Raw genomic sequence first — 22,610 nt, forward strand, 5'->3', positions numbered from 1 at the left:
GTGGATGACAAAGACTGAAGGAAGTGTTGCACATTACCAGACAGACACAGAGGGGACAGTGCGGCACAAAGCCTACACTATCTCTGGATCAGTGACGGAAGAAAAGGACAAAGGATGGAGGCAGACAGAAAGACAGTAAGAGAAGAAGCACTGTGTTTTTTAGAAACCAATAGTATTTCCTTTCTTTTCCCCATTTAATGTATCTTATCTTTTACTCTACCCACTGCTTTCCTGCTACAACAGCCCTGCCATTTTGTTTTGTAAATAACAGAGCTGCACCACAGGGTTCCTAAGTAAGGCCAGGTACACTTATTCTCCACCAAGCTCAGCAAAACACCATTCTGCTATTTTTACAAGAGAAACTGTTAAGAAGAAGAGACTTGCTTGGGCCAAGATACACAAGCAATGGACATTAGACTGGTCTAAATCTGTCCTTTGGTATGATGAGTCCAAATTTCAGATTTTTTGTTCCAACCGCCGTGTAGGTGAACGGATGATCTCCGCATGTGTGGTTCCCACCATGAAGCATGGAGAAGGAGGTATGATGGCGAGGAGGTGCTTTGCTGGTGACATGGTCAGTGATTTATTTAAAATTCAAGGCATACTTAACCAGCATGGCTACCACAGCATGATACGTCATCCCATCTGGTTTGCATTTTTTTTTCAACAGGACAATGACCCAACACCTCCAGGCTGTGTAAGGACTATTTGACCAAGAAAGAGAGTGATGAAGTGCTGCATCAGATGACCTGTCCTCCACAATCACCCGACCTCAACCCAATTGAGATGGTTTGGGATGAGTTGGACCGCAGAGTGAAGGAAAAGCACCCAACAAGTGCTCAGCATATGTGGGAACTCCTTCAAGACTGTTGGAAAAACATTCCAGGTGAAGCTGGTTGAGAGAATGCCAAGAGTGTGCAAAGCTGCGATCAAGGCAAAGGGTGGCTACTTTGAAGATTTCTCAAATATAAACTATATTTTGTTTTGTTTAACACTTTTTGGTTACTACATGATGTGTTATTTCATAGTTTTGATGTCTTCACTAATGTTTCTTCACTATTATTCTACAATGTAGAAAATAGTACAAATAAAGAAAAAATCTTGAATGAGTAGGTGTGTCCAAACGTTTGACGGGTACTGTATGTCACAAGCACTTTTTTTAAAGACTTCATCATTCCTGGTGTCCAAGATATAAAATTGGGCACCACACAACAGAACACTTAAACTGGAACGATACTCCCAGTAACGGGTGCAGAAAAAGGCCTGTGTGCACACCATACCCCCAAATATTCTGATGAGCCCCCTCTTTTAGCTGGGCTTGGTGGTGGCTGGCCTGTGTGCACACCATACCCCCAAATATTCTGATGAGCCCCCTCTTCTAGCTGGGCTTGGTGGTGGCTGGCCTGTGTGCACACCATACCCCCAAATATTCTGATGAGCCCCCTCTTTTAGCTGGGCTTGGTGGTGGCTGGCCTGTGTGCACACCATACCCCAAAATATTCTGATGAACCCCCTCTTCTAGCTGGGCTTGGTGGTGGCTGGCCTGTGTGCACACCATACCCCCAAATATTCTAATGAGCCCCCTCTTCTAGCTGGGCTTGGTGGTGGCTGGCCTGTGCTGGGCTTAGTGGGGTCTAGCCCCTGTTGGGCTAGTGTGGGTTAGCCTGTGTTGGGCTAATGTGTGATTGATGTGGGGTATTCTGTGTTGGGCTTGGCGTGGGCTGGCCTGTGTTGGGCTGGTGTGGGCTTGGTGTGAGCTAGCCTGTGTTGGGCTGGTGTGGGCTTGGTGTGAGCTAGCCTGTGTTGGGCTGGTGTGGGCTTGTTGTGGGCTAGCCTGTGTTGGGCTGGTGTGGGCTTGTTGTGGGCTAGCCTGTGTTGGGCTGGTGTGGGCTTGGTGTGAGCTAGCCTGTGTTGGGCTGGTGTGGGCTTGGTGTGAGCTAGCCTGTGTTGGGCTGGTGTGGGCTTGTTGTAGGCTAGACTGTGTTGAGATTGGTGTGGACCGTGTTGTGCTGTTGTAGGCTGGTCTGTTTTGGGCTGGTGTGGGCTAGTCTGTGTCCACCTTGCCCACCAAATACCCACATGGGGCCAATCGGGTCATGTTTGCTCTGTAGAGACGTCTCTACTTTCCTTCCAGTGAAGCTGTTACTCATCATGAATCAACTGAGTCAAGAGCCCAGTCTCTCCTCTCCTCTGGCATAACTGAGTAATTTCACCCCGTTACGCAAGAATATCACATCTTACATAATAATAATCAGCTATATGCCCCTCAGCAGCTACAATACATCTTAAAGAAAAATCTGTTTTCCCTTTGGTGAATAACAATGACCATTTACATAGAATACATTTGTCTCTCAACAGACACACTGCAATAGATATGCCCTGCTGTTCCCACACATTTAGTTGTGCATCTATTCTGGTAAAGTGGTGAACATGATGTTCTCGTGTACAACACTTGTTAACCTGGAAGATTTTCACTGTGTCTGTGTGTACTGCCCCCTGCAGGTCAGTGTGATGAGTGACTATCAGGCAGCGTCCAGCTCTCCTGACTGCCCTCAGTGCCCCCAACACATCCTGACAGGGGCAGAGGCAGCCGTGTCCTACTCCCAGTTCTGTGAAACATTTGGCTTCCACATGGGGCCCTCGGGGGCCAGGGCCCTGCTGCTGTTCTATGAGCTATGGGGCCCCAGTGGGACCTTAGTGCAGAGGTGCCAGGCTAGCAACTGTCTTGCACAAGGTCAACACCCTGAGCCCCTGCTGTTTGACCATCAGGGGTGAGTCAGAGTTTGTCACTCATACTCTCAATGCAAACTGTGTAGCAATGTCGATATTGTATGCGTTTACTGCAAGGCTCTTGTGTGTGCCTCCCCAGCTACTTGTCCTCAGTACTAGAAGTGTGTGAGGAAGTGCTGTACTGTAACTACATGCCGTGCCAGGAGTGTTCCCAGACCCTGATCTCCTTCTTGCTGCGCTATCCCTGGGTGCCCTGGACCTGCTCTTCTCCCAGCTCTACCACACAGCCCCCAGCCAGACCCACAGTTTGGACAACCAGCCTGGCTGCCCTCACCCTCAGCCCCAACTCTGGAGCTGCTTGGGGGCATCTGCTAAGGTGTTTTGTTAGATGTCCCACCGTCGGCCCTACAGCTCCCTCTGCTGCCTGAGAGGGTAGAGGCGGACAGGGTTAATGCAATTCACATATCAGCTACTACAGGCATAGGCCCTGCCTTTTGGACCTCCCACTGAGGACATACACAGAGCCTGTGGAGAGAACCCACACTCCCCAGGCGCTCAACCTGCTCCCTCCCCCACACCTGAACACATCCATGCACATCTCCACACCCCACCCTAGGGTAGTTAATGCCCCCTCCCAGCCTATCTTCACCCTATCAATGTGGTCAGACATGTCAGGATGCCTCCACCTTGGAGGGGCCAACCCCAATCTCCTCCCTCTTCCTCTGGGTTTTTCTCCCTCCTGCTCTCTCTGCGGGCGCCTGGGCATCTGGTGGAGATAGTGCGGGAGGTAGAGAAGGAAGTGCGAACAGCAGTCAGTCAATCCCAGCACAGAGACTCGAAAAGAGGAAGAAGATCCAGAAGAAAATAGTGCAGGGGAGTCACAACACAATTCTCAAAAATGAAACTGTCGTGTGCATAATATTTAACCAACAATAATGAATGGAGTCGATGTCAGCTGTGTTTTGCATTGTGTGCTCCGTATACTCTGTTTGTGTTTGCTGTGAGTGTATACTTGCCTGCATTCCTGTCTGCCTACCCATGTAGATGCACCCTGTTTTGGCACTGCGCTAGAGGCTAGAGGACAGGAGGGTGAGAGGTGGGAGGACTCTGCATGTGTGCGTGAGTCTGATGCTCAGAGGGGCACAGGGTCCTGGAGCACACTGGTGAATACTACACAGCCCCATCCCTACCCAGCCTAGCTCAGCACTGCAGCCTATAGCCGGACAAACAAACAGAGAGAGAGAGAGAGAGAGAGAGAGAGAGAAAGAGAGAGGGGCGGGTGGGGTGCAGCACAGGGCAAACAAATAGAAAGAGAGAGAAAGGAAGGGAAGTGACAGAGTAGAGAGAAGTGGAAAGGGGGAAACGAGGAGAACGAGGAGAACAGGAAGAGAGAAAAAGGGGAGAGGGGAGGAGAAGCAGGGGAAAGCATGTGCCAGAACAGACTGGGACTGATGAATATTGCAGACTTCATCTGAGCAAACGGATGTTAGGTATGCTTTATCGCTCTCTGCACTCCCCCCTGCCACCCCCCTAAAGTACTGTACATGTACGCATACTGCACAAACACCCTCACATATGTACAAACAAATGCAGCTCAAGTATGTAGAAAAGCAGACAGGCCAGTTCTCCAACTCCCCATACAAACATATTATTTATAAAGCTGAACACATTAATATTTCAAATCTACCAATCTCATTACAACCATACCCTGCCCACTCCAAACTAAACTATGAAGTCATTTGGTGGTGATATTAAACAAAATAGGAATGAACAGATACACAGAGAAAGGTAATAACTCAGTGTGTGTGGTCAGCAGTATTTCCTACCTGAGTGCGTGTGCAGAATCCCTCCATTAGAGACACTAGAATCATGTGCTCTGCTGCATAGAGGAGGAGGACAGAAAGAGAGAGAGAGAGAGAAAGATGGAGGGAAATCTCTTAAAGATATAGTCTCTTCATTTTCTCGCACTCCATCATGTGTCTGTTCTGTCGTCTACTGTCGTTTGACACATTCATCTCCGCGATGCCTCAGCCTCTGTCCAGCAGCAGCAGCAGCAGCAAATCAGAACCACTCGACCCCAGCTTTATCTCTTGCTTTCACACTCACATACGTACACACTCACACACAGTACAGCAATCACACACTATCTCTCCCGTCGTGCTCCCTCTCCAGCTGCAGTGCTGAACTACTGACTCACTAACAGCTGCAGTGCCGCTCTGCACCTGTCTATCTTACGTCCTCTGCGGCCGTCTATCTGCGGCCGTCTATCTGCATGTATGTGTATGTGTGCCTGTGTTCCTGTGTCTTTGGGGTGAGTATTTTCACGCGTACTGCCTGACAGCACTTTATTACTACATCTTGAGAGTGAACCAAAGTATTTGAATAAACAGAATTCAACCTTGTACTCTATGGTCATTGGTCATTGAATGAAAAGGGGACTCCTACTAAATGAGCCAAGCCGTTGTTGATTTAGTCAGATATTCCCCTTCTGTACCATCGGTATCCCCTGGCTGGTTGTCCTTTGCATTCAGGTAATAACTCTAATCAATGAAATTTGCATTATCACTCACAACCAGATAAAAAGTAGGATCAAAAGTACATTATAAAATGGGTGGTTCGAGCCTTGAATGCTGATTGGCTGAAAGACGTGGTATATCAGACCGTATACCACGGGTATGACAAAAAAAAAGTTTTTACTGCTCTAATTACATTGGTAACCAGTTAATAATAGCAATAAGGCACCTCGGGGGTTTGTGGTATATGGGCAGTATGTGGTATCCATAAGAACAGCCCTTAGCCGTGGTATATTGGTCAGATGCTACACCCCCTCTGGCCTTATTGCTTAAATAAACCAGGGTTAGGGTTAGAGTTGAGCCAGGGTGTGGACATAGGACAAGAGGAAAGTGTGGAGAGACATGGAGGATAACAGTCAACATGACTCAACCCCAACTCTAACCTGTCAAATGGGGCTCCTCCTTCACCTTTGATTTCCAAATTCAACACCTGCTCATGACCAGCAGGTGGCGACATTGCCTCTCTTTCTACTTCAACAGAAGGAGATTGAGACTCAGGGACAATGTCAACACAGACAGACAGAATATCAACATGTTCACAGGTATTTTTGCTGTTAGTTAAATCACTCAGGCAAACAAACACCACACTGGGCTCTCATGATAGCTAGCTACTGTTTGAGTGTGGTTAGAGGTGTGGTTCTGATATGGTGCCGTAGGTTACTGTGGCCTCCTCCTTATCATCCTCCTGTCCAGCAGTAGAGGTATTTAGGGCTCAGAGGCAGACTTCTTCATATCCAACCTGCCTGTCTCTTTACGGAACTCATGTGTCTCGTAAAATCCTCCGTTCTGGACAGTTTCTCCTCTTCTCTCTCTCCCTTCCTCTGTTCCCCATGCAGGTCTGAGCCTCAATGACTGATTCTACGGACAGGAACAGTAAAACCCAGAGAGGAATGTCCTATAACCAGACCACGGTGCACACCGTGGGATAGAACATAGTGTACTGAATACTGTCTACCTGTACATGCATACAGTGAACATGCTTTGACTATGACTGGAGCCCGAAAAACTGTGGCCACCAACTAAATGGGATTTACTGTACATGAATCGTGTTCTTGAGTGAAATGCTGCCGTCGACCAAAGCTGTGTCTATGCTACAGACAGTAAGGTTGACATGACAAGGTCGTGGGAACAGTGCGGTAGTTTAGGTTAGTGATACAATTGAAATAACAGCAATACACAACCAAAACCTTACACCATAGTCGTTTCAAACCCTGTAGCCATAACAGAGATGATAGCAGGAGATATGTCCAAATCAAACAAACAAACTGCAGAGTGAATGAAAACACAGATTTGGAGCACCACCATTCCAGTTAGATGAAAGGCCAGGTTCAGCTCAGCTTAGTGTAAAGCCAGATGAGTGTAGTCTGATCTGTGTGTAACACAGCCTGCTAACTGCTACAACAGTATCTACAGGTTCACAGGTGGACTGTCTCAGGGGAACACTGTCCTCCATCATCCCTGACCTGCTTCTTACAAAGAATCAAATGGCAAATGATTGTGACAGTGTGTGTGTGCGCTCTTGCATGTGTGTATGAGTGTGTATGTACATGTGTTGAGTGTGTCTGGTAGTGACAGTGATATGACATCATAGCAACTGACAGCACTCCTGGGTATACTTCAGATCATGGAAAAACACAAACACCAGCCTGCATGCACACTAGCGCACACACACAACGTCATTTCAGACAGCTGTAAGATTCCTTTATTCCCTGGGCTGCCCATAAACCACATGTTATTTTTAAATTACAATAATCCTCCTTTTTTAACAATACAATAAACATTGGTTTGTTAGTTTTATCTCTGTACTGCAAACAGCAATATCTGTCTTCCACATGTTGCAGTCTCAGGTCGTCCAGTCTCTGTCTCTCTCTCACATCGTCCCTGCATGGTGTGGGTGTTCAGGTCCCCCCAGTCCTTCTCTCTGCGTCTCTGCAAGGTCTCTCTCTGACTGTGTGTATGTGTTTGGTGTGTGTGTGTGTGTGTGTGTATGTGTGTGTGTGTGTGTGTGTGTGTGTGTGTGTGTGTGTGTGTGTGTGTGTGTGTGTGTGTGTGTGTGTGTGTGTGTGTGTGTGTGTGTGTGTCAGACTGTAGAGCGCATGGGGAATAAATACATCTGAGGTCCTGGGCCCACTTCCTCAGTGCACAGACCACTCCGCCCCTCACCAGGCATCCAATGGGATTCACATCTCAGCCTGCTAATATGCTAGTAGACAGCAGATAGCCAATGAGAAAAAGCACTGAGCAGAGTAGTTGACTGTGTATCCAGTTGGATGTGTGTGTGTGCGTGCGCGTGTGTGTGTGTGTGTTTGTGTGTGTGTGTGAGAGAGAGTGAGTGTGTGTGTGTGTGGGGGTCTGTGTGTGCATGCGTATGTGCATCAGTGTGTGAATGTGAATGTCCGTGTGTGTGTCCGTGTGTGTGTCCATGTGTGTGTCCGTGTGTGTGTCTGTGCAAAAACACGTCTACAAGTCTCTCTCGCTTCTTTCTCAGAGTTCATCTCGTGTGGAGCGGGCGGCGGGCGGAGGTGAGTCTCCCGTCACACTGTTCTGAGCCACGGTGTGGATGCGGCCTTGCTGCTCTGTCTTCCTGTCGTGCTGGTGCAGGCGGTCCCAGTCGGTGGCGGTGGCCTCATCGTCCCAGATGGTGGAGGTCTCTGTGTCGCTCACGTAGCCCGGCTCGCCCGTGTAGTGGGTGGGGTACAGGAGGAGGGGCTCCACAGAGAAGGCCTTCAGGTCCCGAGGCTCAAAGTGAGACATGAAGTCAGAACTGACGGAGAGAAGGGGAAAGAGAGGAGGGTTCATTGACCCATCAGAGACTATCACACATAGAAGGAGGGAGGAAGACATAGTAATCTGTCATTTGTGCACCATGCAGAATGATACAGGGGCACAGAAAGGAGAGGCTCATATATGGTAATTCAGCACCACCTGGTCAAAGTTGCTCCTTTGCACCCCAGTATCTCTACTTGTACACGCATCTTCTGCACATCTATCACTCCAGTGTTTAATTGCTATATTGTAATTATTTCGCCACTATGGCCTATTTATTGTCTTACCTCCCTTATCCTACCTCATTTGCACACACTGTATAAATACTTTTTTTCTATTGTATTATTGACTGTATGTTTGTTTATTCCATGTGTAACTCTGTGTTGTTGTTTGTGTCGCACTGCTTTGCTTTATCCTGGCCAGGTCGCAGTTGTAAATGAGAACTTGTTCTCAACTGGCCTACCTGGTTAAATAAAGGTAAATTAAATAAATAAAAACATTAATCTAAGTGAGCCAGAGAGTGACATGGGTGCAGAGAGGGGAGAGGAGTGACACGTCCACTTCAATCAATCAGGCCCTGTCAGCCAGAGGTCAGCTGGTGGAGGTCAGCTGGTGGAGGTCAGCCCCCCCCCCCCCCCCCCCCCCCTGTGGCCATTTGAGTGTCAGCACTCAAAGAGAGTGTAACCTAATGCCTGAATTTCTGCCCAGGGAGGTGAACCCTGAGAGAGACTTAGTGTTTAATTCTCCCAGCGTCAGCACAGAGCAGGCAGAGGGAGAGCAGAAACTGCAGGGCATCCCTAACCCACTTTCACACTCATTCACTCTCTCTTTCTCGCTCTCTCTCTCTCTCTCTCTCTCTCTCTCTCTCAGATACTCACATATTGAAATTTCCCACACATATTACACAACCTACGTTTACCAACTACACACATTGCTGACTGTGTGTTTACAAAGCACTCCCTCTCTTTCCCTCTCCTGTGCTCTCTCAACACACACAAACAAATGCTGTGGTCTGTATTTACATAGTAATTCATACTCACACTCAGACACGCACGCACACGGATACACAGACACACAGACGGATACACACACACACACCCTATAGAGAGGTCAGTAGTGCTGAGTGGTTAACTGAAATGTCGGTTATTTTTCAGTTTTTAAACAACTAATTGACCAAAGTCGGTTCGATTATTTGAACTCCATTTCATTCAGTTTTGTTTTTTTTTAGCTCAAGGAGCACATTGTGCTCAGTTTCTCTAGAGATAAATCAGATCATTCCCGAACTGTGCGATGTAGTAGGGAGTTGTAGTTTCCAACAGGCCATGCTGTAGTTCTACATACTGTAGTTTAGCGCATAAAACTTTATAATTAACTACAATGACCATAATCCATTGCATGGCTACTTGTCCGGAATGTGTTCCTTTTACGCCTGCTACATAAGGGAAAGAAGAATGTGTGATCAAGAGGGGACAGAGAGCAGTTTCTTCGTGAGTAACTACCCCAAATAGGTATTTTGTCAGACAGCATAGACAGGCAGCAGCTCTATAGATCTGAGAAATAATATAGTCATCAAATAAAACAAATGTAAAATACACAACAAATATTTTATTAAAGTACTGTGAATAACTGATGATTAATAAGTGATGGGCAGCCACTACCATAGGACTTTTATTCATTGTTCTATTCTGTGTTGTTACAGCACTCAACCCACAAAATGCATTTACTGTAAAAAAGAAGAAGATTGAAACCAAAATTGAAAATCTTGATAATTTTTCAATAATCCAACCGAAACGGAACCGACCTCAAAGAGCACTAATCGCTCAGCGACAGAAGAGAGCGACCTAGCAGTGTGGTGCCAAGACAACAACCTCTCCCTCAACGTCAGCAAGACAAATTAACTGGTCAAGGGCTACAGGAAACGTCACATCGACGTGGCTGTAGCGGAGCGGGTCGAGAGTTTGAAGTTCCTTGGTGTCCACATCACTAAGGAATTAACATAGTCCACACACACCAACACAGTTGTGAAGAGGGCACGACAACACCTCTTCCCCCTCAGGGAGCTGAAAAGATTTGGCATGGGCCCTCAGATCCTCAAAAGGTTCTACAGCTGCACCATTGAGAGCATCTTGACTGGCTGCATCACTGCTTGGTATGGCAACTGCTTGGCATCCGACCACAAGGCGCTACAGAGGGTAGTGCATACGGTCCAGTACATCACTGGGGCCTAACTCCCTGCCATTCAGGACCTCTATATCAGGCGGTGTCAGAGGAAGGCCCTAGCAATTGTCAAAGACTCCAGCCACCCAAGACACAGACTGTTCTCTCTGCTACCTCATGGCATGCAGTACCGATGCACCAAGTCTGGAACCAACAGGACCCGGAACAGCTTCTATCCCAAGACATAAGTTAACCAAATTGCTACTCGGACTATCTGTATTGACATATGTGATGACCCTTTTGATTCATCACATACGCTGCTGCTACTGTTTATTATCTATCCTGTTGCCTAATCACTTTACCCCTACCTATATGTACAGTACATAGCTACCTCAATTACCTCGTACCCCTGCACATCGACTCTGTATATAGCCAAGTTATCATTCATTACTCATTGTGTATTTATTCTTTGTGTTATTATTTTTTATATATTTTTCTCTCTGCGTTGTTGGGATGGGCCCTGTTTACAAAGCATGTGACAAATAAAAGTAGATTTCATTTAATTGAATTTTATTTCACACACACACACACACACACACACACACACACACACACACACACACACACACACACACACACACACACACACACACACACACACACACACACACAGTCTCTCCCTGTCCATCTCTCCCCACCCCCATGCTCAGCTCTGGATCAATGGGAATCCTGTCCCTCTCACCAGTAGCAGGAAGAACCATTCCGGACCCACATTCCTCGGAGAACCAGAGTGAGGGAAAGAGAGAGGGAGAGGAAGAGAGACGGGAAGAGAGGGGAGGACAGAGGGGAAAATGCAAAGAGGGGTAGGAAGAGTGAGGGAAAAAGAGGGGGGAGTGGAAAGGGCAGAGAGGGTTAGGAAAGAGGTGAGAGAGAAAGGGGGCAGGGGAGCAAGGAGAGGCAGAGGGCAGGGTGTCAGAGACAGAGACGGGACTAAGAGGTGGAGAGAGGGGTAGAGCAGGATTTCCCCAGGAGGATGCAGACAGATAGGGAACCATTGTGTGTCCTACGAGGGACACCTTACCCATTGATCCTTGGGAACTTTCCATGGCCTGTGGGTAAGGGACCCACTCCATACAGGAGAGAGAGGGGGAGACAAAGATGAGTGAGAGAGAGGAAGAGAAAATGGGGAGGCAAGATAGAGATGGCGTGGGGAAAGGTGTTGAAGAGAATGAGTGAGGGGCAAAGAAGAGGAAGACGGGGACATGCTGGTGTACCTCTAAAACAGCACTCACCATACCATAGAGTCTATATAAACACTTGTATTTTTGCCTATGAATGCATTATTGTGCGTCACACTTCATTTTCGTTCTAATTGATTGTCTAGTCTGTTTCTAGTCTCTGTGTTTGTCTGTCTGACTTTGACTGTCGAAAAGTGACTCTGTCTGCATCTTCTCTGTGTTTGTTTCTGCACACCTCTGCTTACAATGTAAATGCTGTTATAAATGTAGATGCTGAAGTAAGTCTGTCCTTCATGCAGATGGTATCTCAATACGAGTCTGTTTGTCTTTCTGTCTCTAGCAGTCTTTCTATGCACTTTCCTGTCCCTCTGTCTGTCCCCGTCGGTTCTCCTGTCCGTTCCCTGTCTGTCCGTCCCTCTGTCTGACCCCCTACCTGTCCCCGTCTGTGTCAGCCAGTCACTTACTTGGGGTGTTTGTTGAACATGACAGGGAGGAACTCATCGACAGGTAACATCTTGCTGAAGGCCTGAGCAGCCAGCAGCTTCCTGGCACCCTGCGCTGACAGGGCATAGCCCAGCGTCCAATAAGAGTAGTCAGCCTCCACCAGGTTATTAACCCCTTCCACCGAATGCTCCGGCTGCTGCACCTGCATACGCTTACGCCCAACATAGCTGCAGGAGAGAGCGAGAGAGAGAGAGAGAACGATAGATGGAATGAATTATATATAACCCCAAAATTTAGAATTACACATCATAACAATGCTACTTGTAGACTTATTTCTTACATGAGATCCCAGTCCAGCTGGGCCTTCTCTACTTCCTCTATGATGGTCATCATTCGTCTCTTAAACCTGGGCTCAAAGCGCACGTCATCCTCCAGCACCAGCACCTTGGAAAGACCACGCTCCACCATCTGACAACAGCACAGAGAATAGGTCTGAGGTCACAAATCCGCAAGAGGACACAACCACTGAGAGGATAGGGGATCTGCATCCATCCATCTATCGTAAGGATAGTATGGTTAGTTCAGCGTACCTGTACCCAGGTGGAGTGGTGGCTGAGGAAGCAGCCTATCTCTCCTCTGGTTAAAACACGGCCAGAGTACGGGTCCTTATAACCTGGAATCATCTCTATACCCAACGCCTGCAGCTGAGAAGAGTTCAGAGCCCTGAGAGAGAGAGAAGGAGAGTGAGAGAGAGAGAAAGAGAGGGATTGTGATCGATGAACAGAGAACTCATTTAAACCATAGTGTCCCATGCAGCTATGCAGTCCTGTGTGTGTGTGTGCGCGTGTGCGTGTGTGTGTGAGAGAGACCTACTTGCCGTCCACTGCGTCAGTGAGGGTGGCCTGCAGACCCAGAGAAGCCATGGTGCTCAACATCCGCTGTCTCCTGTCCAGACGACGTTTCAGATTGATCAGGAATATCTGAAACGAAGGGAGGGAAGGAAGGGGGAGAGAGGGAGTGAGCATTCAGGAGGAAGAGGGGGAGTAATCCGAGTAGGAAAGTTGAGTTGGAAAAAAGGGGAGAGACACAGGGGTAATGGATGAAGGAACAGGAAGTAAGAGCAGGAAAGGGAGGGGGATAAATAAATGTCACATCACTCTAAATAGTTCCTCTAAACCAGGGGTGGGCAATAAATTAGGCTTGAGGGCCACATTGGGATCTCAGAATTAAGTGAAGGGATGCAGAGAATGTTTTCGGACCGATTTGTTTTGCAAAAGCAATTTGTGGGCCAGAAAAAAGGGCAGTTATTTGAAAACTTGTAGTTCCATTATAATTTCTACATACTTTCTATCTGGTTTCAGACGTTTAGGAGTGGCCTGGTGTCAGGTCTACACCCACTCCTCCCCTCCGGCGCTCAACGTCACCGGTTTACGAACCACCGTTCCTGGCAACCATCATTACGCACACCTGGCATCAATCATTACGCATACCTGCGCTTCATCATGAGGCACACCTGGATTCCATTACCTCACTTTTTACCTCCCCTTTATCTGGCACTCCCCAGGCAGTATTGACTATGTGTTTCATGTCTGTACGCTACTCTTGTTTCTTGTATTGTGCCATGTTCCATTTATTATTAAACTCACCACCTGCACTTGCTTCCCGACTACCAGCGTCTCCGTTACAGAATACTGCCTCAACAAATGGAAGCAGCAGGAAATCAGGACATCTCCCAGACGGTTGATGAACAGGGATACCTACTTCGTCAACACCACGACCAGCTGGTGCAACTGGGGAAGGCTATGTAAGATGTGCTTCAGTCTTCAATGTCTCGAACATACCAGAGAGGTGTTGCCTTCAATTAGTGGAGAATACTCTGCCACCGGTCGACCCAGCACACCAGTCCATGTAACAGTCCGCCCAGGTCAGCGATGCCCTTCTGTCCCTCCTAGATGGATATGACGAAACCCCATCTAAATGCCGTGGCTCCCTATTCTAGTGCTCCCTCTATTTTGCACAACAGATGGGAACCCCAACCACTGAAAGGTCCAAGGATGCCACGGTTATTTCTCTGCTGACTGGGTGGGCGTTGGAGTGGGCTATGGCTGTCGAGGAGAGGTGGAGCTGGATTCGTATAAAGGGTTCATGGCTCTGTTCAGAGGCATCTTCGATCATCCACCGGAGGGTAGAGAGGAGGGTGGGTGCCTATTCCAACTATGTCAGGATGACCAGACTGCTGCAGAGTACTCACCTTCCGGACTGTTGCAGCAGCCAGCGGATGGAACGAGCCGGCGCTCTGTACGCTATTCAGAGGAGGACTGCACGAGGAGGTCCAGACGGAACTGGCATGTCAAGATGACAACCTCTCCTTGGACGTACTCATTGCGATGGCCATCTGTCTGGACAACCTACATTGGGAGCATCGGTACCCTCGTCAGTTCTCTCCCTCCCTCAGTGACCACTCTGTATCAGATTCTGAACCCATGGAGGTAGGGGTCACACGCCTCCCTGTGGCTGAACAACGTAGACGGAAACAGCTGGGGCTCTATCCCTATTGTGGTCAAGGAGGGCACCAGCTTCAGCATTCTCCGGTATGTCCTAACTCGGGATCCACGAGAGTAGAGAGACGGTCATGTGATCTTCTACCTCCTGGGGCAGCTGTGTGTATCCCATCTGCATCATTTTCTGCCAGACCCTTGTGTCAATCTACAGTGCTAGTGGATTCCAGTGCTGTGGGTAACTTTATTGACCAGGCCCTTGCCTCCTCTCTCAACATCACCTCATACCCACTCTCCTCTCCGTTTCCTGTTCAAGCCCTGGATAATTGATCACTATTATCCGGAACCATTGCACACATCACCACACCCCTCACCCTCACTGTGGAGTCCACTCATCAGGAAAACATTCCATTCTAACAATTAGTGCTCCAGTTCACAAGATCATCCTCGGCCTCCCATGGCTCCAATGCCATAAACCCACCATCTCATGGTCGAAAATTAAAATCATGGACTGGGCACCCGAATGCCGGAGGACCTGCCATCTCTCTTGAGTCGTATCCCCTGTGGTCTGGGACGTCGATCTGGACATTTGCCAGGCTCTGGAGAGGGAACCCGCAGCCACTACCTATCCTCCTGAGCGCATCTACATTCCCACGGGGATAAGGGAGCGGCTGTTGACCTGGGCACACACAGCTGTCATCACTGGACATCCTGGGATCACCCGTACTATTCAATCTCTCTCCGAGAAGTATTGGTGGCCCACCTTGGCGCAGGATGTTGTTCGTTACGTCAACTCATGTTCTGTGTGTGCCCAAACTAAGTCCCCGTCCGGCACGCTCCAGCAGGGGAACTCCTTCCCTGGTCTCATCTGTCCATTGACTTTGTTACCGATCTCCCCTCTGACGGTTTCACCACCATTCTGGTGGTTGTGGATAGATTTTCAAAATCATGCCGGTTTATTCCACGCTCTGGTTTCCCTACAGCTCTCCAGGTCGCTGAGGCACTGTTCCAGCAGGTTTTCTGGCACGATGGCCTTCCAGAGGACATCGTCTCTGACCGTGGACCACAATTCCCATCACGGGTATGGAGCGTTTTTATGGAGTAACTGGGGTTCAGTCAGCCTCACTTCCGGGTACCGACCTCAGTCCAACGGGCAGGTGGAGAGGATGAAACAGGAGCTGGGGAGGTTCCAGAGGAGTCTCTGCCAGGACTGGCCGGGGGAGTGGGCCCGACTCCTTCCCTGGGCGGAATACGCCCAGAATTCATTACGTCATTCCTCCACCGGGCTTACTCCCTTCCACTGTGTCCTGGGTTATCAGCCGGTCCTGCAAGAAGCTGAGCCCCTGGTTAGTGGGCCGTTCAAAGTTCTTAGGTGGGTCAACGAGGTGACGTATAGGTTACAGCTTCCCAGTGACTACCGTATCTCACCTTTTCATGTCTCCCTTCTCAGGCCGGTGGATCCTGGTCCCCTGGCTGATGCTGTCCCCCACGACACCCCTCCGCCCCCCTTGGACGTCAAGAGGTCCCGCCTATGCTGTCAGATCCCTACTAGACTCCCAACGTTGTGGGGGTCGGCTCCAGTACCTGGTGGACTGAGAGGGGTACAGCACAGAGGAGCGGTGTTGGGTTCCGCTGGAGGACATTCTTGATCCCAACATTAGCTGTGATTTCCATCTTCACAGCCTGGACCAGCCCGCTCCTCGTCCTCGGGGCTGTCCCTCTGGGAGGGTTACTGTCACGTCTACTCAGGCTCCTCCCCTCCCCCTTCGGTGTTGCCGGTTTACTAACCACCGGTCCTGGCAACCATCATTGCACATACCTGCGCTTCATCATGAGCCATACCTGGACTGCATTACCTCACTCATTACCTCCCCTTTATCTGGCACTCCCTTAGGTTCATCCCCCAGGCAGCATTGACTGTGTTTCATGTCCGTATGCTACTCTTGTTTCTTGTATTGTTCCGTTTATTATTAAACTCTCCACCTGCACTTGCTTCCCGACTCCCAGAATCTGTTACACCTGGGTAGTTTTTTTGTTAATCCCAAATAATAATTCCCCCACAAATGTGTGTCTATATATACTTAAACCTCCTCAAGGGCCAGATTGAATGGTCTCGTGGGCCGGGTCTGTATACTGCCCACCCCTGCTCTAAACAGTCAGGGCCAGTGTCTTACTGTACCTCATCAAAGCCCATCTTGTCCTGCGGCATCTCGGGATTGTACAGGTACTCTGAGGGTGCTATGTTGTGATCAACTGTAGAAACAGGAGTTAGAGTTAATATAGCAGAGTGGGAGCAGAGAGAGTATTTCCTCTAGGGTCAAACTGGTTTGTTTACCATTATCATGAGCGAGAGAAATGCTGAGGGAGGAAGGAAAGAACTAGAGTTGGAAGAGGCGAAGCGAGAGGGTTTAGTCTGCCCATGACAATAAGACCACGAAGTGAGAAATTGTGGTCAGTGTCAAATTTGGTCAACAAAAAATGTCCTACTTGAGGCTTATTTGATTGAATAGATGTTTCGTGATGGTTAGGTAATGAATGTTCTGTTTGTCTGTTGCCAGTTCATCTTGTCAAGCTTACCAGCGTGTTTTCCGAGTTCCTGTTTTTCCTAGTCCACCCGGTTTTGACCTCTTGCCTGTCCTGACACTGAGCCCACATGCCTGACCATTCTGCCTGCCCCTGACCTCGAGCCTGCCTGCTGCCCTGTACCGTTTGAACTCTGACCTGGTTATGAACTCTTGCCTGTGCTCGACCTGCCCCTTGCTGCTCAATAAATATCAGAGACTCGAACCATCTGCCTCCTGTGTCTGCATCTGGGTCTCGCCTTACGTCGTTATAGTACGAACTGGCCATGACTAACCCAGCAGATGCAGACCAGCTCCGTCACGCTGTCTCCCTGCAGGGAGCCACCATTAAAAAACATGAGGAGCTTCTCCTCATTGAATCCCCTCACGTCCCTGTTATGTTGGGATTTTCTTGGCTCCAAAAGCACAATTCCATTATTAACTGGACCACGGGTTAAATCCTAGGTTGGAGCCCATTCTGTCACTCCCACTGCCTTAAAGCGGCGCAGCCGCCCCCGAGACGTCCTCCTCGGGGTTTAAGTAAAGCCTCTGATTTCTCTACTGTTCCCACAGAGTACCATGATCTCTTGGAGGTATTCAACAAGGCTCGTGCTACCTCTCCACATTGTCCCTATGATTGTGCCATTGACCTCCACCCGGACACCACACCGCCTCGAGGTCGGCTATATTCCCTATCCGGCCCCGAGACCAAGGCCATGGAGGAGTACATTGAGGACTCTCTGGGTGCTGGGAGCATTCATCCTTCTGCATCACCTGCCAGCGCAGGACTTTTCTTTGTGGAAAAGGACAAGACCGTGCGTCCATGCATCGACTACTGGGGCCTCAATGACATCACGATTAAGAATCGTTAGCCCCTGCCACTCCTCTCCTCTGCTTTCGAACCTCTCCAGGGGGTTACCATCTTTCCAAGTTGGACCTTCGGAATATCTACCATCTCGTTCGGATATGTGAGGGGGACGAGTTGAAGATGCCTTTCAACACGGCCAGTGGACACTATGAGTATCTGGTCATGCCGTTTGGGCTCACCATCGCTCCTGCTGTTTTCCAGGCCCTGGTCAACACTGTGATCCGTGACATTCTGCATTGTTTTGTGTTTGTCTACCTCGACGACATCCTTGTCTTCTCCCGGTCTGCCCATGAACACGTCCGACAAGTCCTTCAGCGCCTCCTGGAGAACCAGTTGTTTGTGAAGGCTGAGAAGTGCGAGTTTCACCGCTCTACTATCTCCTTTCTGGGATACATCATCGCTGAAGGAAATGTCCAGAATGATCCTGAAAAGGTGAGAGTGGTGGTGCATTGGCCCCAACCCACGTCCAGAGTGCAACTGCAACGTTTCCTGGGGTTTGCTAATTTCTACAGCTGCTTCATCCGGGGCTACAGCACACTGGCGGCTCCCCTCTCTACACTCACTTCTCCCAAGGTACCGTTCACATGGTCCCCAGCGGTTGACAGGACTTTTGTGGATCTTAAGCATTGGTTCACTACTGCCCCCATCCTCGTCCATCCGGACCCGTCCCGTCGGTTTGTGGTTGAGGTCGATGCTTCTGATGTTGGAGTGGGGGGCCATCCTGTCCCAGCAATCTGCCCAGGACCAAAAGCTCCATCCCTGTGCTTTCCTGTCCCATCGTCTCAACTTCGCTGAGAGAAACTACGACGTAGGTAACCACAAACTTCTGGCGGATAAGATGGCGCTGGAGGAGTGGAGGCACTGGCTGGAAGGTGCGGAACATCCATTTTGGTTTGGACCATAAGAATTTGGAATATCTCCGCACAGCCAAGTGTCTTAACTCTAGGCAGGCCCGTTGGGCTCTGTTATTCACCAGGTTCAACTTCACCATCTCCTACCGCCCAGGGTTTAAGAATGTGAAGCCAGATGCTCTCTCTCGCCTGTACAGTTCCGCTGCCACACCCTCTGACTCTGAGACCATCCTCCCTACCTCATGCCTTGCGGCTTCAGTTGTCTGGGGTATTGAGACCCTGGTATGCAAGGCACAACGGTCCCAACCGGACCCTGGAGGGGGCCTGGCTAACCGGATGTTTGTCCCTGATTCGGCCCGGTACCAGGTCCTGGAATGGGCTCATTCCTCCAGGCTTACCTGTCCTCCTGGCTCCTGTCAAACCCTGGCCTTCCTCTGACAATGCTTCTGGTGGCCTACTATGGTTCCTGATGCCTCTGCCTTAGTCACTGCATGCACGGTATGTGCCAAGAATAAGATTCTGCAGAAAGCTCCGCTGGGCCTCTTTCAACCACTGCCTGTTCCTCATTGCCCCTGGTCCCATATTTCTCTGGATTTTGTCACTGGGCTTCCTCCGTCTGATGGCAACACCGTCATCCTGACAGTAGTGGATCGGTTTTCCAAAGCTGCCCATTTCATTCCTCTCCCCAAACTACCCTCAGCTCATGGTGCAGCACATCTTCCAGATCCATGGACTCCCAGTGGACGTGGTCTCCGACCGGGGTCCTCAGTTCTCTTCTCGGCTCTGGAAGGGGTTCTGCACCCTTATTGGGTTGTCGGCCAGCCTGTCCTCCAGATTTCATCCCCAGTCCAACAGCTAGTCGGAGCGAGCGAACCATGACCTGGAAACGACACTACGGTGCCTCGTCTCAAGCAACCCCACTACCTGGAGCCAACAACTGGTCTGGGTGGAGTATGCCCGGGAACACTCTTCCCTGCTCGGCCAGTGGACTCACCCATGGAGCACTCGAATGGGGAATCAGCCCCCGCTCTTCCCTGAGCAAGAACAGGAAGTCAACATACCCTCAGGCGGCTCTTCTCAAGACCAACTCCAGGTATCGTCAACAAGCGGACCGCAGCTGGACTTCGACTCCCTGCTATCGTCTTGGGCAGAGGGTATGGCTATCAACATGGGACTTGCCCCTCCGGATGGAGTCCCACAAACTGTCCCCCCGATTCATTGGTCCCTTCCCCATCTTTAGAGTCCTTAGTCCCACCGCTGTTTGTCTTCTGTTACCCTGTACTCTCCGTATACACCCTACTTTTCATATGTTCAAGATTAAGCCCTTGTCTCACAGCCCTTTATCTTCTGTTTCCATGCCCACCCCCCCTCCTCGTGTCATCGATGGCCATCTGGCGTACACGGTGAGAAGCCTCCTGAGTGTTCGACCATGGGGCAGGGGTTTCCAGTACCTGGTTGACTGGGAGGGTTATGGCCCGGAGGAGAGGTGCTGGGTCCCCGCTAAAGACATCCTGGACCCGGCTCTTATCGCCGGCACCCCGGTCAACCCAGGTAGGATGCCAGGTGGTGCCCCTGGGGGGGGGGGGGGTACTGTCACACCCTGATCTGTTTCACCTGTCCTTGTGATTGTCTCCACCCCCCTCCAGGTGTCACCCATCTTCCCTATTACCCTCAGTGTATTTATACCTGTGTTCTCTGTTTGTCTGTTGCCAGTTCGTCTTGTCAAGTCAACCAGCGTGTTTTCCGAGTTCCTGTTTTTTCTTGTCTGTTTTTTCTAGTCCTCCCGGTTTTGCCCTCTTGCCTGTCCTGACACAGAGCCCGCCTGCCTTACCATTCTGCCTGCCTCTGACCTCAAGCCTGCCTGCCGCCCTTTATCCTTTGCACTCTGACCTGGTTATAAATTCTTGTCTGTCCTCGACCTGCCTCTTGCTTGCCCCTTGTTGCTCAATAAATATCAGAGACTCAAACCATCTGCCTCCTGTGTCTGTATCTGGGTCTCGCCCTGTGTCGTTATAACGAATGTACTGATATAAATGGACGCAAGTGGCATTTCGTCAACTTGAAAAAACAACTTCATATTGGAGTTGTGGCTGTTTACAAGTGTATCTGCTCTCTAATAGACTGGAATGGTCAATGCCTCTTCCCGCCATCTTTGAGGACATGTATTTCCATTGTTAGAGTGGTCACTTGACTATCTTGTCAATATAATAGATAATCTTTGGAGTTAGTAAAGCACTGCTGTCACGTCCTGACCAGTATAGAGTATATTTAGTTATTGTAGTTTGGTCAGGACGTGGCAGAGGGTAGTTGATGTATGTATTATGGGGTTTGTCACTGGTCTATGTCTGTGTTTCTATGTCTAGTTGATTGGGGTTGGACTCTCAATTGAAGGCAGGTGTGTTGAGTTGCCTTTGATTGGGAGTCCTATATAGTAGGGTGTGTTTGTCTTTGTTTTTTGTGGGTAGTTGTTTGAGAGCACTGCTTTTTGTTGAGCCTGCTTTCATTGTTTCATGTCGTTAGTTTGTTTATTGTTTTCTTCTGTGGTGTTCGCATTATTTTATAAATAAATATGTTGAGCACGAAACCCGCTGCGCATTGGTCCCTTTCTCTCTACGACGACAAGCGTGACAACTGCAGCAGGCCTGAGACAGAAAGAACTAGTGATGGGCTATAGATACTTAAACTATTAACTGCAATTCCGGTGATAAGCGTCAGGGTTAAAGATAGGTTTTGGCTTAAGGGTTAGGGTTAAGTTCAGGGTTAAGGCTGGGTCAGTGTTAGTGGACCATCTGTAGGGGACTGTGTTATTTAGAGAGGTGTGTGTGTGTTTGTCATAGGTGTGTGTGCTTACTCATGGCCTCAGCGATGGTGTGTGTGAAGCTCTCCTTCTCGTCGTCAACATTCTGCGAGGCCTTCAGAGGAACCGGCAGGAAGCCATAGTGCTCTCTGTTACACACGTACATCTGCACATCTGGAAACAAACACAGTCACACAGAGTTCATCAAAAACACACTGATACACACATACACCTGGACATCTGGAAACAAACACTGCTATACACAAACACTACCATGATTGTATCGGCGAAGTGCTGGTAGACAGCCTACAGACTCGCACAGCTAAGCATACACAATGTCTCATATAACCACAGTATTTAAAGGAAGATACAGTAAGCACAAGGATTTACAACTGACGGAATATATACAACAATGTCCTGGCCTTGTGATTTGAAGTAATCCAGAGCAATTTTTTGGGAGAGGCTGGTGATCCTCTGTGGCCGAATCACGCTCTCTGTTGTCGTGTTTTGAAGGATTGTATTTGTTTTTGTGTAGACAGGAGTAGTTGTATGGTTTTGGCGAGTTCAATTCGGTTTACTTTGGCTTCCGCAGGCCTATTGGACAACTAGGGTTTTGTGTCTAAGTAACTTAGCCACTTTAGTGTACATACATACCATGTCTACATATTCATTCAATAACATGTACCATTTGTGGGTATTAGGGCCTCTTCTGAAAGGTAACTAGGAACTCAATATCTGACAGGTTCAATCACTCATGATCAGTATCATTCTGTGGTCACTGGTCCTCATCATATTCCTGTAGCATTTCAGACGGTTATTATCTATGTTTAGAGCACGTCAATGGTTGTATTGAATTGTTTAATGCCCTAACCAAATGGAAGAAACACTTAAACAACATGGCCGTGTGTGTGTGCATGCGTGTGAGAGAGAGACAGAGAGATGTGAGTGTGTGACATTACTGTGTTTTTAGCATGTATTTGTGCATTCCTGTTATGTGTGTAATAGTTCTGCTTGTACTCTACCGATCATTAGCCACAACAAATAATTCAAATCAACTGATATTGGTCACATACACGTGTTTGCGGGTGTAGCGAAATGCTTGTATAATTACACACATTCAGTCAAGT

At 48.9% G+C, this 22,610-nt stretch overlaps 1 protein-coding gene across 1 annotated transcript in view; it reads right to left on the bottom strand.

Moving 5' to 3' along the window:
* Positions 1-6,426: 6,426 nt before the first annotated feature.
* The window catches only part of colgalt2b (collagen beta(1-O)galactosyltransferase 2b), a 38,431-nt gene continuing 22,247 nt past the window's right edge, over positions 6,427-22,610 (bottom strand). The window contains exons 6-12 of the mRNA XM_029707098.1: positions 21,538-21,657; positions 16,586-16,659; positions 12,782-12,888; positions 12,499-12,631; positions 12,249-12,376; positions 11,929-12,135; positions 6,427-8,067 (exon numbers count right to left, since the gene is read on the bottom strand). Coding sequence (XP_029562958.1) covers positions 7,788-8,067; positions 11,929-12,135; positions 12,249-12,376; positions 12,499-12,631; positions 12,782-12,888; positions 16,586-16,659; positions 21,538-21,657 — 1,049 coding nt within the window. The 3' untranslated portion in view covers positions 6,427-7,787. The remainder of the gene's footprint in view (positions 8,068-11,928; positions 12,136-12,248; positions 12,377-12,498; positions 12,632-12,781; positions 12,889-16,585; positions 16,660-21,537; positions 21,658-22,610) is intronic.

This window comes from Salmo trutta, chromosome 22 (assembly GCF_901001165.1).
Source record: "Salmo trutta chromosome 22, fSalTru1.1, whole genome shotgun sequence".
NCBI lineage: Eukaryota > Metazoa > Chordata > Actinopteri > Salmoniformes > Salmonidae > Salmo > Salmo trutta.